The sequence below is a fragment of the Penicillium daleae genome (genome assembly GCF_028827525.1).
Source record: "Penicillium daleae strain IBT 16125 chromosome Unknown utg000009l_segment0_segment0, whole genome shotgun sequence".
Lineage (NCBI taxonomy): Eukaryota > Fungi > Ascomycota > Eurotiomycetes > Eurotiales > Aspergillaceae > Penicillium > Penicillium daleae.
Genome location: NW_026623157.1, coordinates 750,395 through 767,898, shown reverse-complemented (window position 1 = coordinate 767,898; position 17,504 = coordinate 750,395). Strand labels below are relative to the sequence as shown.

General features: G+C 51.8%; 3 protein-coding genes across 3 annotated transcripts; all 3 read right to left on the bottom strand.

Moving 5' to 3' along the window:
* Positions 1–308: 308 nt before the first annotated feature.
* Positions 309–2,659, bottom strand: N7458_011483 (Zn(II)2Cys6 transcription factor; the record flags this gene model as incomplete). Its single annotated transcript, XM_056914865.1, is given in 7 exon segments — positions 309–499; positions 519–1,066; positions 1,144–1,237; positions 1,296–1,430; positions 1,501–1,745; positions 1,827–2,303; positions 2,394–2,659. The coding sequence occupies 7 exon segments, from the start codon at positions 2,657–2,659 to the stop codon at positions 309–311; spliced, it is 1,956 nt and encodes a 651-aa protein (XP_056759619.1).
* A 1,537-nt stretch (positions 2,660–4,196) lies between these two features.
* N7458_011482 (putative C6 transcription factor) lies at positions 4,197–7,091 on the bottom strand (the record flags this gene model as incomplete). The annotated part of the gene is made up of 1 exon (XM_056914864.1): positions 4,197–7,091. One exon carries the CDS (start codon positions 7,089–7,091, stop codon positions 4,197–4,199), a length of 2,895 nt encoding a protein of 964 aa, XP_056759618.1.
* An 8,478-nt stretch (positions 7,092–15,569) lies between these two features.
* N7458_011481 (cytochrome P450) lies at positions 15,570–17,309 on the bottom strand (the record flags this gene model as incomplete). The annotated part of the gene is made up of 1 exon (XM_056914863.1): positions 15,570–17,309. The coding sequence occupies one exon, from the start codon at positions 17,307–17,309 to the stop codon at positions 15,570–15,572; it is 1,740 nt and encodes a 579-aa protein (XP_056759617.1).
* Between the last annotated feature and the right edge of the window lie 195 nt (positions 17,310–17,504).

Below are 17,504 nucleotides of genomic sequence, written 5' to 3'. Positions count from 1 at the left end.
AATATACCCTGTTTTGTAATTTATCTGACCTTATACGTTGATCTCATGCCTTCTTTACAAAAATACAATCTTTTAATGTGAATTATTGCTAGTAATTTGCGTCAGGTGTATCCATCTTCTGAAGTCTTGTTTCTTCCCTTGGAGGATGTACACGATCACCCCCTCAATTCACAAAGGGTCCTTCCACAAGAAGCTGATAAACAGATTATAATGAATTGACTGCAACAGAAAGAAAAAGATCCACGCCGCTCTTCAAAGTAGAATACCTTACCACTCCTCAAACCAATCTCCCACCCAACCAACCTAATCTACCCACCAACCCCAAACCCCCCCAACTCGCTCTCCCTCAACGCCCTCAACGCCCTCGAATAAGGCCCAAAACACCTAACATTCGCATCTGCATCTTCCCACGATGACATCCGCTCCTCCTTCTCCAAAACACCAATCAACCGCCCCACAAGTCCGGCATATTCCCCCCCCGACCCCCATCGTCCCGAAACTGCGTAACGTAAACGCACAACTCACGGCGTTATGCACAAATGCCCATGATCGACAGACGTTCGCGGATAGTCGATGCATATCGAGGAAATTCGAGACAGCATCGGCGGCGTGTTGGATTGTTTCGGTTTTTAAAGCGGGGATATCGATGTCGATGTCGGTTCCTTTTGCTGCTGCGCCGGTGCTGTCTGATACGGATTCGAGGATGAGACGGGTGAGTCGGCAGACGCCGTAGTTTATGTGTACATGCAGCGCTAGCCGCTCGAGATGGTCTTGTAACGTGCGACAGGCGGACTTGTCGATTAGGAAGGGTGCTGCGTCGTTCCAGATATTTTGGATCCGGTGTTTGTATGCTAGTGTTGTGGTTGTGAGAGTATCTGTTGGTTGGTGGCGGGCGCGATCGAGGAGGATTTGGCAGAGGGCGAAGATGCTTTCGGCGAATGTGTAGCCTGATTTGGTTTTGGTTTTGCTTTCTGGGTTATGTGGGATGGAGCTGCTGTGGGTTATTGTGCTGGGTGGGCGGTCGTAGGTGAATGAGAGGAATGTGTCTTGCCAGAGGAGGATCCACCTAGGTAGGTAGGTCTGTGGTTAGGATTCAAAAGTTTGAAGAAGGGTGGACAAGGGTTGATACGGATGGGGATATACCAGAGTCTTCTGCGGTGGTAGTGGTCTGCTGAGGATTCGGGAGAGGAATTCTCTTCGTGGAGTCCTATACTCTGTGCAAGGCGCATAGTAGCGCCTGAACTTGTGATTAGCAAACAAGATGGCTGGAGTACCCCGAGTAACGAAACACCTACCCATAAGAATCCATGCACTATTTGTATCCAGGTTATTTCTCAAACAGTGCCCTATCAGTGCCATGGCCTGAATCTGGTTTATATCTGTATTATTGAAGAAATTCGAGATTCGAAGACACTGGAAAGATGAGCAGACTACGCCCAACATTAGCTGTGGATCCTCCCAAAACATAGGACAGAACCCCAAAGATTTCGCTGCACGCACTAAAAACTTTCGACCGAAGGTCTCGCTCTTTAATCGGATCATCTGAGAACTGCACCCCACCCGCCAACACAGCGAACAGCAAAGCCAGCCACGACGGATCGACATCGTCCAGTGCAGATAGCTCATTACCGCGAGACGCATTGGCACGCTGGTCCAGGAACGCAAACAGCGCAGCTTCGAATTGCGAAAATGTCACGAGCCCCGGGTAAAACGGGTACGCACTCGTTTGATACACTTGCCAGTACCTGCTCAAAGTCAACCCAAGCTGATCCTACAAAATAAAACTCAAACCTCGAAACGACTAAACTAGTGATTGAACCACTCACCGAATAATATCCGAATCATCCGGCAACGTCATGCAAATCTCCCCCGTCCCGGCCTCGGGGCCCCAGAGAGACGTAAACGGATAAGTCCGCGGTACGAGTTGATCCAGAACTAGTGCATCAGTCAAAGCCATGTCCCGCGATGGCTGTCTGCATCCCAGTGCCGCTGGGATATCAGAGTGACTTCCAAGGAAGATAGTTGCGCCTGTAGCATCTTCCACGAAGTGTTTGCCTGAGGATTTGCTAGAGTTGGATGGGAGGTCAGGGTTGGGATTAGGATTTACACTTGGATATGGATGTAAGGTTGGTGGTGAAGATGTTGAAGCAGTGCGCGTCTGGAGTAAATCTGCCTTTAAAGAAGAGATTTGGTCTTCGATCTTGGAGAGTCGGGCTATCATATGGTCGATTGATTGGGTGTTGGATTGGTCGTGAGAAGCCAGTGATGCATGCTGTGCTCCATGATTGCACTCATTTTCTTCGCTGGATGAACATTAGAAACCAGCACGGAATCTTGGTAATCACCTAAGTTGTTGCAAGTGTACACAACCCCCGATAATATCTAGTACGTACCTTACTCCTTCACCTGGAGAAGTAATTTCACCACCAACATCATTTCCTCGTCCCGGTAATCGACAAAGCTCAGGATGACCCCTCTTCAAACAACTCACGCACGGAAAACTCCCATCACACCGGACCTTGCGATGCCGACAAGGAAAACACGATTTGATACCGCGCACGCGACGCTTGCGCTTGAGTAGCTCGCTCACGTGAGCTGTGTCGTAGGGGTAGGGATTAGCATTATTTGCATTAGGTAATGTGGAGTCGTGATTCTCCATAATATCAGCGCCGTAATGTATGCGCAATAATCAGGGTGGCAATTGCTGGAGGTGTGAAGCGAGTAGGGTAGGGTATAGATGTTCTCGTGCAGAACTCGGCCGTAACTTGGGGACTGGAGGCTTGCCGCGGGATGCCGGGGGCTCGGTTAGGTATTATGTCATCCCGATACAGGCCGAGTGGCCAATCAGCTGCGGAGGATATTGTTCGTATCAAAATCGATGAAGGAAAAGAGTGAAAGCTGTAGAAGAATGGGAAGAAAGACGAGGAGGGATTATGCATGGGACTTGAAGAAGGGGAGCGTATCATGTTATCTCTGGGAATTAGCTGCCAATGCTAGGTTTGATAGTTCCCCAGAGCGAGTCCTCGAACCGATCACACATGTACCATCTGGCATTACACAGTAGAAGCCCCCCTTAAAGCGAAAGGGTCCTCTTATTACGTAGTCCAAATATCTGAATGATCAAGATTCTTCCATTTCAGGAATGGATGTCAATCGCAGGGCTAAATCTTCCAATCCTAAGAGGAACTACAAACTCAAACCACACACAACGATACTAAAAGCCTTGTCTGAATCTCACATCCACACCATGCAATCCATAACCAGAACAAGATCCTATAACACAATCCAATTTACACTCTACAAACCACCAAGCCAAACTCTACACAACAAAAAGCCCATATAAAGAAGAAAAAGACCAGCCCGTAGGCATATCAATTGGAACCAAAGGTTCAAAAGAGAAAAAGAAACGAGTCTCACTGCTCCAAACCCAACTCATATCAAAACCAAAACCAAAGAGACAGAGACAGAGACACGCACAAACTCGACATAACGCCATGGCTCATAATCACATCCAAAACGAAGAAGAAAATAAATACTTGGCATGTCCAGTAGCGAAAACCAGCTACACAGTCCTTTCCATAGCAGTAAAAGACCAAAGACCCGCAAGAAGACAATAGTTCAGATAACCACAAGGTATCGCAACACGCTCGATCCAATCCAAAGTGATCGTATTCATCCCGATCAATCCAGCCCAGCCCAACGCAGTTCAATTCAGCTTGGAAGCTTGCTCAAGGAAATCGACAAAGAGGTAAAAGGAAAGGGAATGTTGGGATGAGGCCCGGTAAGAAGGGGGTAATGTATGGTGTTGGAGCATAGCATCTGATTGGATTCGTTCAGATGCAGATCCAGCGGGCGGGGGAAGAAGATAGACTGTCCAGTGCTGGAGTAGATTCATGACAGCCAAACAGACTGTCAGAAGACGGACACAACACTCAGATATAGCTAGACGGGCGTCCGGAAAAAGTTCCCACTATAACGCCGTGACAGTCCCAGCCAAGATAAACCAGTCCGCCCTGCCCATTTTTGAGAAAGTCGCCCGCGATTGTGAAGATAGAGAGAGGGAGGGAGGGATAAGATAGGTGGAAGCAGGTATAGGTAGGAATGTAGAAAGACAGGACGCCCAAGGTAAGAAAAAAACAGGTCAAGGAAAGTCGTGAAATATAATAGTACAAAGGTCATCCACTCTCAGCACAGGCCTACCGGGCAAACTGTGCCCAGACAGTGCTCAACCACCCAGCGGGAATACCTACCTCGGATGGAGCAGTAAGCGACAACTGTGCCCACTCGCAACCATCCAAGAAGGCGAGCACGTCATCACCGCCTAGACTTGTCGAAAGCAGACTCGTGTCAGGTCCTTCGGTAGAAGTCAATGGGGGCGAGGGAGCGAGCTGGGTGACTGAGCCTGGGGGTGGGAGAACAGGCAGGCCGTTGGATGCGGAGGCATTGATAGGAGGCAACGACTGGGAGTATGGGGGCGGCGGTGCGGATGGACGTGATGGAAGCCAGGAGTTGATAGGCTGCAAACGGTTGGTCGTTGCGGTTAGATATTGCGAGGGTGACTGGGTGGTTGCCGCGATGCTGGGCAGGCTGGGTGGCGAGGAGGTGTACATGGGCCCATCCGGGTGATGCTGCTGCAGCGAAGGCAGCGAGTACGGCGACTGCGAAGGCATGGGCCGGCTGTTGGGGAGCGGTAGGCTGGGACGGCGGTCGCCCTCGTGGCCTGGGGGCGGCAGACCGGGGCTGTTGATGGGGACCCAAGACTCACGACGGCCACCAGCACCGTCGAAGATGTCACTGCCGTCGACATCGCTCTTGACGGCATTACTGCCGGCGTCACTGAGATTCATGGTACGCTCAGGCATCGGTTCGCCTGCCATAGCAATTGCGGTGCCATCGTCGTCGAGGGACTCTGGTAGCTGGTCTTCAATTGTACCAAAGTCCAGGAACAGCTTCTCGAGCAGCTTGAACTCTTCCAGACCGCCACCAAATCCACCTTCACGAAGAGGTCGGATGCCATTGGGGGCGCCGTGATCTGATGCGTCAGACATGCTGTCCAGCCGGTTGCGTGAGTACCGACGGAAGTCGCGCTTGACTTTGGAGAAGTAGCTGTGCAGACGGTTGAGGGTACGGAACCAGCCTGTGGCCATCTTCAGACGGGGTCGCATTTCACGCAAGATATCGAGTGCCTTGCGAGCTTGGGCAGCACCAGGCTGGTGGCTGTCGTGGTTCGCAGGAGGGGATCGTACACCGAGAAGACCATCGGGATCCATATGTGGGAAGTGAATACCATATACGCCGATGAAGGCAGCATTGTAAATCGCGAAGCCGACCAGCGGACTCTCCACGAGGACACCCCGGGCCTGGCAAGTGACGACAAGGTCGATCATCTGGCGGGCAGCCTTGAACAGCTCGCGAGCACTGTCACGCCAGAACGCCTCAGGAGGACCGCTAACCTTATCAGACGGGAACAGTGGCTCATCCAGTGGACCCACGGGTTCATTGCAACGAAGAGGCAGGAATGGAATATAAGCACGATGCAAGACGATGACGGACAGGAAGTAGACCACGTGCATCACAGTATACGAGGCCAGGGTGGTCTTATACATGATATGGGTGTCAGTGTTCCGCAGGGAATATTGCAAGTTGCGGGACAGGCTGTCCTGGAACTCGTTCAATTGCATACGCAGCGATACGAAGCGGGATTCAGGGTGCCAGGGCGGATACTGCTCGTTTCGTCGGCCACCGGCACACGACCACTTGGCAATGCTTCCCCAGATGCGGATAATGCGAATCACTCGGCTGAGCACTGACTCTTCAGCGCCGACCTCCCAGCGATCCACATCATCCTCACTTGAATCCTTCCGCCGTGAGATCGGTGACCAGGCCTTAGGGTCTGTTGTGCCATTAGCGGTCTGAAGCTTCTCGTCACCGAACCCGCCAATGCTCTGCCGAATGCTGGGGATTTGCACCCCCTGTGAACCGAAGCTCTGGGGACGGCGTGTTGTCGGCTCGTTCAAACGGGCCGTTCGTACGCGCTCGCCAAAGGCAAAAGCATTATCACTCGGAAGCTGAATTCCGAGTTCTTTTACCCGGATCATCCGAGGCCGATACTTCCCGCTACTCAGACACCGGTCCAGCAAGAAGCAAGCCCAGAAGGTCCGACGTTTCGTCTCTTGTGCAATAATGTCGTCGGAAGTGAGTTCCTTCGGCTCCGCACGACGGATAAGGCCGAAATGGTCGGCCTCGGTCTTGAAACCAGGCGAGGAGCGGGAAACGTCGCGCGTAGGGAATTCGTTTTCTAATTCAAATGGGAGGCCCATGGCTTGTGCGAGCCGGATAGCCATGCCCACGTATACCCAGGCACTCTTTCCCCGACACATCCCCCATTCGTGCAGCGCCAGCATCAACAAAGCCTGTACCCGAGCCAGGTCGGGTAGGGCAAGGTTTGCGCCATCCAGGCCGGCCAGCCGGCTGCGCAAAGCTGTCGCATAGTATTCGGATGCGGCGAGAGGATTGGAAGCATGGCCAGGTGAAGCCGGCGAGTGGAAGGCCACCAGAGGAGGGTGGAAGCGAGCCGTGAGCGCAAGCACTCCGAGCGGAATCAACGAGGATGATGGGTCAGATTTGAGAGCCGAGGTGTGCGCCGAGTCCTGGCCATCTAGCGAAGCTACTGATGGTGGGACGGGAGGTGTCGAGAGGAGTCGGATCTGGCCGAGGAAAGTCGCAGGATGTAGGAAAGGTAGAAGGGTCGCAAAATGTGACTGGAAGAGGTCAAAGACCGCCTCCCAGACTTTAGTGGTGAGGATCGACGAGTCCAACGCATCCAGGCCAGCCTTGGAGCCGGGCGATGCGCCTGACATGCCGATGGACTTGCGTGGGCGTGAGCGTTTCGGACCATCCCAATCCCCATTCCGGTCGTCTCCTTCTGCCAGCGTTGCTAGGTCGCGTTTCCCGGTGACGCCGATGGCCGGGGTGGGATAGACACATTCGCGGCCGGAGGACTCGCAGGCCCGGCAGGTGGTGTCGATGCCGGCATTGACGCACTTGATCTTACTGCGCCGGCACCGGGCGCAGGCGATGCTGGATCGCATGGCGGTGGAAATCGCAGACCCACGGGTCTGGGGTAAAGCGAGAAGACTCGAGCTGATACACTGCAGGCGGTTTGCGAGGGCCCATCTACCTGCGTTGAAAAGCCGGGGAACACCAAAGGGTGTGGAGGGGGAGGGTGGGAAGCAGAGAAAGTGGTACGAGTTTCGTTGTCCGGTTCGGCTGGTTTGTTACCAGGCGGCGTGCTCGGCTATTTGATGGGCGAGAACCCGCGTCAGTATTGCATATGCCGAGTATAGATGTTCAGACCGGTTCGGGCAGTCCGTCAGGAAATCGCGAGACTAACAGGGTGAAGTTTGAAGTTATGCACAGTACTGGAGTGAAGCCGCGATGAATCCGGGGAAGAAGAGGAGGGGAGTAGGAGGAGCGAGAGAGAGAGAGGGAGAGTAGGAAGAAACAAAGAGGAAGGGGAGCCAAAAGCAAAAGTGCGGGAATGGGAATGGGCGGAGTGTGGGGGAAAGTCAAGAAGAGTCGGGGCTGCGGACCGGGAAGGCGAATTGGGGGGTCGGGAGGGAACGGGAGTCGAGAATGCCGAAAAAAAGAGCGAGAGAGGGAGAGGTGGGAAAAATGGATAAAGTAGTAATAAGAAGAAAATAAGAAAAAAGAAGAAAAAATAATAAATTAAATAATAATGAGGGGAAGGGGGAAAAACAAAAGAAGCAAGCCAACGGAGAGGTCAAAAATGGGTCATCCAATGTACGGAGACCGAGTACTGGAGGAAAAGGGAAAAAAAAAAAAAGATGGAGCCGAGAGCCGCTGGGGAACTGGACATTTGAAATTGCGGAGGCCCAAAAAGTATGCAAGGACTGGGATTTTCGTGGAGCCCCACACATCCTGGAAAGAGTAACGACAACCGCAGGACTTCTACTCCCACGGAGTAGTAGTAGTATACTAAGAATACTACACGATAGTAGATTCTAGAGTAGAGATTATCTACTATCGCATATCCCTGGAATATCTTTGACTATATACCTCTACAGACTATGTACCGAGTATGCCTATACTATAGTACTCACTGTATCACTGTAGTACTCCGGGGTAGACGTGGCAGACGGCCTGCCTGGACTTGCCGAGGGACGTCAACCGGGAAAGGCAGTCCAAGACGAGCTTTGCCTTCCAAGCAGTGAATACGGCGCCTAGAGATACGAGATCTACTGTATATCCTGGACTATAGTATAACAGAGACCACTACTAACTACCACAAACTACTCTACAACTTACTAACTCTTTAGATACCACTACCACGATAACTATTAAAATTACCCATGTTTATCATCCTCCGACTCTCAGCCCCGGTCCGCCCATTTACCATTTACCGACCGAAAAGCACGGCCCAGCAACCACCCGCGTGGAACACCGCGACCGTCGCACCTCGGAGCCACAGAAGCACCTCCAGTCCTGTTACTACCGTACTGTACTCTCCTAGTCCAAATCCCAACGCCGCTCATTTGTACTCACCTCCCAGCCAAGATTCCAACCAATTCAACCTCCTAACTGGCCACATCACTCCATGAATAATAATATCTGATCTGGACCACGATACAATCAATAGCCCCAAATCCGTACTGTACTCCCTCGATAACCCTGGTTCAACGGCTGACCCGGTCTCCGATCTCACCACCACCACCACCACCACCACCACCACCACTTCTTCTACCTTCTCCTTGCCGAGCTAGAAATTGAGTTCTTAGTCAAGTGACGAGTCTCTTCCGAGTTTCTGAATTGGACAAGGATTCCGAGAATGTACGTAACTTTCCGTCGGCTAGTCTCTTTCCCCGGAATACGGAGTACTGTCTACTGCTACTCCGGACTCGTCCCTGGTAGTGTTAACTTCTTAACTGAGACCCTCAAGTTACTACATAGTAAGCACACGTAGATCTTCCCATAATGTATAATATCCCATAATATTATAAACAACTGCCCTGGATAAGCGCCCTCTCCCAATTCTTCAACACCATGCATGATCGCATGTGCCTACCTTACCTTTCTTCTGCCCTGTATCGCCCCCCGGCCCCCAGTCCCAGCCTTAGCCTTTGCCCGATCGTGCCCTGCCCTGTCCAGTGCGCTCTCCTGCCCGATCGGCAGCCCCAGCTGGAGAACAGATCCAGACCCGGATGATGGATCCCCACTCCCTCCACACCCAAAGAGGACGTGCATTTGCCGTCGGGAACTCCAGAACAGGAAAGCGGCACGACCGAGTTTCGGACAGCTGTGCGAGGGCCGAGAGGATGGGGAGACTACGGTATATTCATATTCCATACAGACTGCAGTGCGGAGTACTAAATAACGAGGACAGAATAGTAGGGAGGACGTACTTTGAAAACAAATACTAATTAGGTAGCGAAAGGGTAATCCCCTCCACCGAAGACGAGGATAGTCTAGTCAGTCCAATACCAGGGCTTGCTTTTTCCCCAGAATCCGTTGGGCACATAGATCCAATGGCGATCCAAAGAGGGAAACGAAGACAGAGATGGAGAGAGGAGGCAGATGTGACTGTCTTGGCCTCCTCTCTCCATCTCTGTCTTCGTTTCCCCTCTTTGGATCGCCATTGGATCTATGTGCCCAACGGAGAGAACCGAGTACTTACACTTACATTGGTAGCAGCAGCGGTGATCCACGACCCGAGACGAGGCCTGTGATCCGTGATTCCTCGGGTACTCCCCGTGTTTCCTCGTGGGACGGACTTTGATCTGTCCCAAGCCCCGGTGCCACGACCAGCACTCGAACACCACTCACCTATGGCTATAGTTGAATGTTAATACTACAGTACTCGGTTCCTATAGGGCATACTATTTCACTCCCCCTGGACTGGACCTCTCGTGACCAGCGACTACTACTAGAGTTCACTGTGCGTACTGCGTACCGGCACCATCCACCATCCACCATCGGGATTATCGGGCCCAGCCCAGGTCCTGGGCGACCCAATTGAACATCCTTGTCGTTCCCCCGGGGCTCCCCGCAGGGAGAAGAGGACGAGATCCGCCAAGCGGTTGGAGTCTGGAGACGAGGAGTACGGTTGATCAAAACGATCCTTGGGGAAGTTACATCAGCGACTGGGTTTGTAGCGGTCGGGGTTATCGGGTTCCTCCTAGTCTCCCACGAGGGTACTACTGTATGTCCTGATGGATACCCTGGGGCTGTTCTGGGAGGTTTCTTACTCGCTCGCTTGGGAGTTTGAAGCACCGTGACGTTACCAGCATCGGCCCCGGCCCTGTGATGAGGAGCGTAGGCTGTCAGCGACTCAGCGTACACTACTCTCGTCCGAACATGATATATTAGATAGTGATAATAATAGGTCTTGTACGTCCCTAGTTACGGCGGTCTCCGTAGCTATGTATTTATTAGTGCCACGGGGAGGGCCATCCTCACCGTTTCCTGCCTCGTGCTCTTCGTGCGTTTATCCGCGTTGCGGAGGGATGCTGTCCTGTTCGGGCTGTGTTCCTGGTCTGCCCGGTGCTTGCCAGATTGCCATTGCCATTGCCAGATTTGCTTTTGCCACATCGCTTCCCATCGGATGTTTCCCCGAACAATCATTTCTCCTGTACCTGCTACAGGTGGCTTCCGTCCCCCCGCCCGTGGCTCGGCATAGGTGGATGGGGGAATATGACTGGGCTGCGGCATGGAGTTTTCTCCAGATATACGCGAGCACAGCGTACAGAACCGGATTAATAATTTGTGTCACTGTCTGGGGGAAGCTCCAACCTGCACAGCTGATGCTCTAAACCAACCAGTCACACCGAGGCCGACGGGCGACTCGGGACGGCTGATCCCAGCAGGGGAAATTGACATGGGACGGGGATAAAGAGCTGCTTGTCTGTTCGTGCTATATCCCTTCCACATGCTTTAACGCTCTTTACTCTCATAGCCCAATAATTTAATCAAGCCAAACAGATCTGCTCCCATTTCTCTCCTCCCCCCTTACCTTGATCCCCCATACCAAGAACACAGAAAAGAAAAGTCATACACCGAGAGTTCTTTCCCCCCCCCCTCCGGGCGGCAGACCCGTCGCGTTTCGGCCCCGTCCGACTAACGCCCCAAACACTGTGATTGGCCCCCAGCCTCCGAGGGCCGCCAGCGAACCGACCCCGGGCAACCCCGCATTTGCTGAATTCACATTAGGTAAGTCGGGCCATTGCGAGCCGACCAGAGAAATTCTCGGGTCGAGAGGGAAATGGACCAGGTGGCGGGTACAAGACCCTGGACCCAAGACGAGGATGAAGCATGAGGCAGAGAGGGTCTGTGGGAAAAAGAAAGAAAAAAAATAATGAAAATAAGAAAAGCAATTTCCCCGAGGGATTTGCTGTTATCCAATGGATCCCCATTCACCAAGTTGTTATAGTTTGAATGTTGGACTCGGCCCTACTCATGAACAGGCGAAGGAATCAGAACCAGAAAAACAGAAAGTATGTGCACACTGGGCAACGCCAAAGGGAACAGCATCGTCTGTGGCTTTCATCCTTCCCAAATGCCCGCGCCCGTGTCCTCCGACGTATTACCTCGTCGGCCTGTACCTTGTCCCTGGTCCCTGGTCCCTGGATCATGTGTCCATCATGTGTCCGTCCATCCCAGCCCCGGCCACGGGAATTATTCTTGTACGCCTGTCAAAAATATGCCCGGCGGATCCCCCGGCTTCTCTCCGAACATAGTCCTGCATTCTCCGTCGTAAACCCGTGCATAGTAGTACTGGCCATGACTGGCCGTGACCGTAGTACCGACTGTAGTTAAACAAGCTAGAGTTAAGCTCTGCAGGGGGCTAATACTCCGTCAAGTTCAATCGATATGGGAGACTGATTAATATCGTTCCCTCGTCGGAATGCAAATAGCCACGACCCACGAGTATACAGTAATCGGAGAAATTATCGCTAAAAGAGGAAATTTAAGCAGGTACCAGGCTGGCGGATGGCGGATGGCGGAACGGGTTGTCCCACAAGAGTCTTCAGCGACCGTAACCGTTCGGGTGGACTTGGGTTTTCATAGGCGTACTCCGTAGGTAGTACCACGTCGGCACCACTACGGGGTACGGTATACGTCCGTATACTACAATGAAGTAGACGTCGTATAGAGCAGACGTAGTATGGAAAGAATCAAACGTAGCACTGTAAACCTATCTTAATCAACTGTCAAGCGCTTAATGCGACTCTAACATCTCCCCCACACGCTATCCGTCAATCATCAACCCTCGTGTCCGTGTCGACTCCGTTCTTCTTGTCAGTCCCGAGGATCGAGCGCTGCTCGGCTCGCCTCGTTGCTTTTTCGTTCTGGAGGGGGCGTCCCTTTTTTTTTTTTTTATTTTTACTTTTCTTTTTTTTTTTTCCCATGTGGCATTCTTGGCCTTTTTGGGCGGGCTAACCCGAGTTGTTTAACCTTGTCGAGTTTCTAACCCCAAATTTCCCAGGAACCTAATCCAACCAGATCACCGGAAACTCCTCCAGAGAACTACCCATCCAATGGAACTTGACGAAAACCGCAACTTTCTCCGTCCTGGAGAGCGTACGCCGTCAAGTGATGAAGTAAGTTCTGCTCATCTTCCCATCGTCCACTCCTCCGATCTTTTCCCCGGAGACAGCCCGAATCCGGGCGCCTCAGCTGACGGTTATTATTAAAAGAAATTCCGTGATCCACAATTCTTCCTGCTGGGTCGCTGACTCGACGGAGTAATAACCTACCAAACGGAGTATACCCTAGCACCCTTAGCACCCCACGAAGTGGCAGTTCTCGGTACAGAATGTGAGCGAAGGAACCACAATGGAATGGATCAGAATCATTCCTAGTAGGTCAGTAGGCATTACATTTCCACCCCTCAAGGACTTTTACCCAATTCATTCCTATCCACAACCCGTCAGAGAAGGTCCAAGAGTTGCAACTGTTGGACCGTTGGTTCCAACTCCTCAGTCCACATTTCAAACCAAACTCCCTTACACACCACAAGCACAGACTAAGTTACGGTCGACCTCTCCACCATTTATCCTCTTCCTTCGTTCCCCCCATTTCCCGATCCCCTTTTTACCCGATTTCAACGGGTTTCCCGTCCCGCCGTCTGGATTACCGAATCGGTCTGTCATAGCCTCGATGGCCGTTTATGTACTTTGAATCTGCGGCAATCCCCGGCGGAGTCGACTGTAGCGATTGTGTGCCTACGGAGAAACGGAGAATATCCACGATCCACACTGTGTGGTATCCTCCTCCGTACTCCTGCATGCGAAGATCGATCTCGTGGTCTCGCATATAGATAAACCCTATGCGTAATAAGCCTTGCAGTAGCGACAATTCATATCCTGGTGGCAACAGTACATGCATCTGCTGTAGTGTGTAATCCGCCCTGAAAGCGCGGAAAATAATAAGCGATCGGGATCTTTCTTATCCACCCACAGTTCCCGTCACAACACGGAGCCGTGTCCGACCGTTCGAGGACCTGAACCCTACGATCCTCCAGACACGATGCATTACGAGCTGAAGAAATGGAAGGGAAGAGTAAAAGCTTCCAAGAATACAATATAGCACGCATCTCTCTGAATAATAAAGCCCCTCATCCAACCCACAATCGTTCTCTTCTAGGATTCCAACGTCCCATCTCCATCGCAGTCAATACCCAACCATCGGCCCGAGTCCCGACCGAGCCTTTTCATTCCCCGACAAACCCACTCCCCAAATTACCAACCAACCACCCAAGTTCCAACCCCCCTCTCTCTCCACGCCCCAAAATCTCCACATCGGCCTCGGGTAAAATCCGAACAAAAGGGTCAAGGCAAGACTGCTCCGGTGGGATCCCGATTCCGAAGTTCACACGGGGGTCACGTATGATTTCATGATGGTTCCTTTTCTGGGCGTGAGCGTGGGGGTATGAGTGTGTCAAATGTGGGTGTGGGTGTGGACGTGGGTGTCAGTCGCACTAATACGGAGTTACATATGTTCAGCATGTACGGAGTACTAGATTTTGAATAGTTGTGCAATACTCCGTGCTAGGTAGTTGAGGCATCCTTATGACCAGAGCCAGGCTATTTTTGTGCACAATTTATCCTAGTCGTGGACGGCATCTAGTAGACATACTTTGTGGACGATAGGTCATCCTCCATATTAACAACGGAGGCGTTCATGCCGAATACCAGAAAAGCCTTGTTCGAATGTGGCTTTGATTCTTTTACAGACACAGCGTGTAACTAGTTACCCCCCGTGATAAAAGCAGCCGTTAGAATCAGGTAACCCCCCTCCGACCCCCAAGTCCTAATCGAACCTACTATGGCTCTGGCTTTGGCTATATCCCCGAATATCACCCGACAAATTTCTCAGCCTGCAACGCCCCGGTCCAAAGATAGTCTAGCCTCGTGCTTCTCTAGTCCGTCTAAGCTTGATCCAGGTTCCAACTAGCCTAGAGCCTAGCTAGTACTCCGTACATAGTGTCACTGTCCTGCACTGCGCCCCCGGACCCGGGTTAGCCTGTTAGGCTAATAGGGTATAGTCAGTGCTGCAGTTAGCCTGTAGGGCCGTAGGGGCGCGGGGGGTAGGGCAGGCCACGAGGCCCCCCACCCCCGGTTAAGTTTTGGACTCGGGCTACACTGGACCGATGGGTTTGTCGACGCCACGGGATAAATGTAAACTGGGGTATGGTTCCGTGTATTTTCTCGGTGCTTCGGGCTTCGTACTTTAGGCGCATCGGGCGGGGAGGGTGGTCTGTGCAAGCTTGCCCGGGATTATTACTGGGGAAGGTGTGCATATACATGTACCTCAGACGGAGCTCTACTGTGCAAAGAAGAGTCGGGGGGTGGTTGTGCTGGTCGGGGATTTAGCCTATTTGGTGGTGTGGCGGGTATAGGGTATATGTCATGGGCTGGAAATGTCTGAGGTTGTTAGCAAGGAGGTTCAAGGCTCGGATCTAGGAGATGCATTGTATTCCGATGAACATGGATGTGTAATGACGGTTGAATTAAAGGATTTGGGCGTGATATAGCTAATTTGATGCAAGTATGTTATTGGCGCAGTGCGAATTTTGTTGGAATGGTAGAGAACGGTAGATATGGTTCGTGAAAGCGAGTATATATCTGTCTAGGAAAGGCTGATTGGAATCCGAATCACTGATTTCAGCGTAAACATCAAGATATGACGGGAATAGAGATATATTTTCGTTGGAATATGATTTATGTGCCTGTGTTCTACGGAATGTCCGATGAACTGCCAGATGCCTTTCGACATGAGCTGTACATATATTTCACGGACTGCACCTGTGCTCCATTTATGTGCAGGCTTCGCCCCTCTTTTCGACGAACGTGCGAGTGCGCTTCCTTTGGAGCGAGGTCTATGTCCAAATGACTTGCGTCGCTGGCTGTCAGTATCTTGCCTGAATCAGTGCAATGAGCGCCCATACAATGAAATCATCTATAACTTTGTATATAATCGCTGAGCAGTTCTGGCCTAGATCTATCTGATTAACCCCACGGTCTAATGCTAGATTACACTCCATTCACCTTCTATTCAACCCCCGCTCTCTTCTTGGCTCGCACATAAAAGTTCAACGGGCGAATCAACTGGAACTCAGGATCATACTCAACCGCATCCAATCCCTCTTTGAAGAACTCATACCGAGACACGAGCTCCGATAACAAGATCTTAACCTCCAACAGCGCAAAATTGAAACCAATGCAGCCACGAGGACCAGTTGCGAAGGGAATATACGCACACCGATGCTTATTCTTGACTTCATCGCTTGTCCATCGGCCAGGGTCGAAGCGGAAGGGATCGCGCCATACCTCTGGGTTCGTGTGGATTGCGTACAGCGCAGGAACAATTACGCTGTCTGCAGGAAGACGGTACCCACCAGGCAAGACGACGTCTGTCTTTGTCGTACGACCGGGCTGGAAAGAGGCATTGTGTAAACGTTGCGTCTCTTTGACAAAACAGTCAAGATATGACAGGCTATGTGCCAGCTCGGGAGTCCAGGTCACTGGTTCTTTGGCGTTGGCTATACCAGCCTCGCATAGCTCTTCGTATAGTCGGTCTTGGGTGCCCTCGTATTTGACCAGACAGTATATTAGCCAGGACATTAACGCAGATGTAGTCGTGAAGCCCGCGCCCGTGACGATCAGCATGTTGGCCAAGACCAGGCCCTCGGGGAACTTCTCGCCAGACTCATCGACCGCGTTGAGTAGGTAGTCCACCACGCAAGAGGCGTTGATGGCAGCCTCGTTCATCGGCATTCCGGCAATACCAGAGCCCTTTACACGGTCAATCTGCTCTTGCAAAAGAGAGTAGATAGTCTTCTGAACAGTCTTCAACCGCGCAGGATCTCCAAAGGGAAGATGTCGATACCATTCACCACGGGCAGTAATCTTCTTGTTGAGAGAAAGTAGATTTGCAATGTTCGTCACGATGGGATGCAATGGGGCATCAACGTGGGTGAAGTGTTCAAAGTCCGTGCCAAGTGAGAACTTGCCGATGGTCTGCGAGGCAAGCTTCACCATATACTGATACACATTCCAAGACTGACTGCGGTTGTCAAGTTCATCGAACACGGCGAATGACTTGCGGGCACACTCCTGCATCAGCGGCGTATAGTGCCTCACAGCCTTGGGTCCCATGGCGGGTGGGAGGAACTTGTGTGCCAGACGCCAGTTCTCTGTCTCAGTGTCTCCAATGAAGATGGCAGTGTTGTCTTTCACACCCCAGAGGGGATGGTTCTCATTGATCTTTTTCGTCATGTAGGCTGATTCGGCGAGGGCTACGGCTGCTACCTCGGGGCTATCGGTGAGGTATGTCGTCTTTCCCATGTTGGAGGTTTTGATGACATGGCCGTATTTGCGAAAGAGACGATAGTGATTTCCGAGGTGATCAGGGAAGATTTCATAGAAACTGCCGACGAGTGGAAGACCCTCGGGGCCCTGGGGACTTTGGACTGCTTGACCATCGACACGGAGGCCGATAGGATTGGTGGATGAAGGTGTGCAGAGGATTTCGTCAACTGTGGTAAGCTCTTGGTTGCTATCACCGACGTGGAAGCTCAGACCTGTTGATGTTAGCCAAGAAGACTTTATATTCATTGACAGATGCCTACCTAATGGCTGAGCCACGTGGAAGAAACCACCAACAGCTCGTTTCACATCTTCAAGTTTCCATTTTGCGTCAAGTGTAACCGACTGAGCGGTTGAGAGGTCATCTCCGATCAAGTAGAATGAAGGATTAAGATTTGGTGATGTGCCGCTGGGGATGGGCATGGTGACGAACTTGTTGATTCCAGCCTTGCTGGTCCATAGTGGCCATCACGGCAACTGCCCTTATATATCACCCATCGGGCCGGAATGAATATTGGCGAGGCTGCCATGCATGCCGATTATCCAGAATGAGTGGAGGTAACGTCAATCCTTGCTGCAAGAGGGTCTCCGTTGGCTCCGAAACTCGTGCGAACTTCG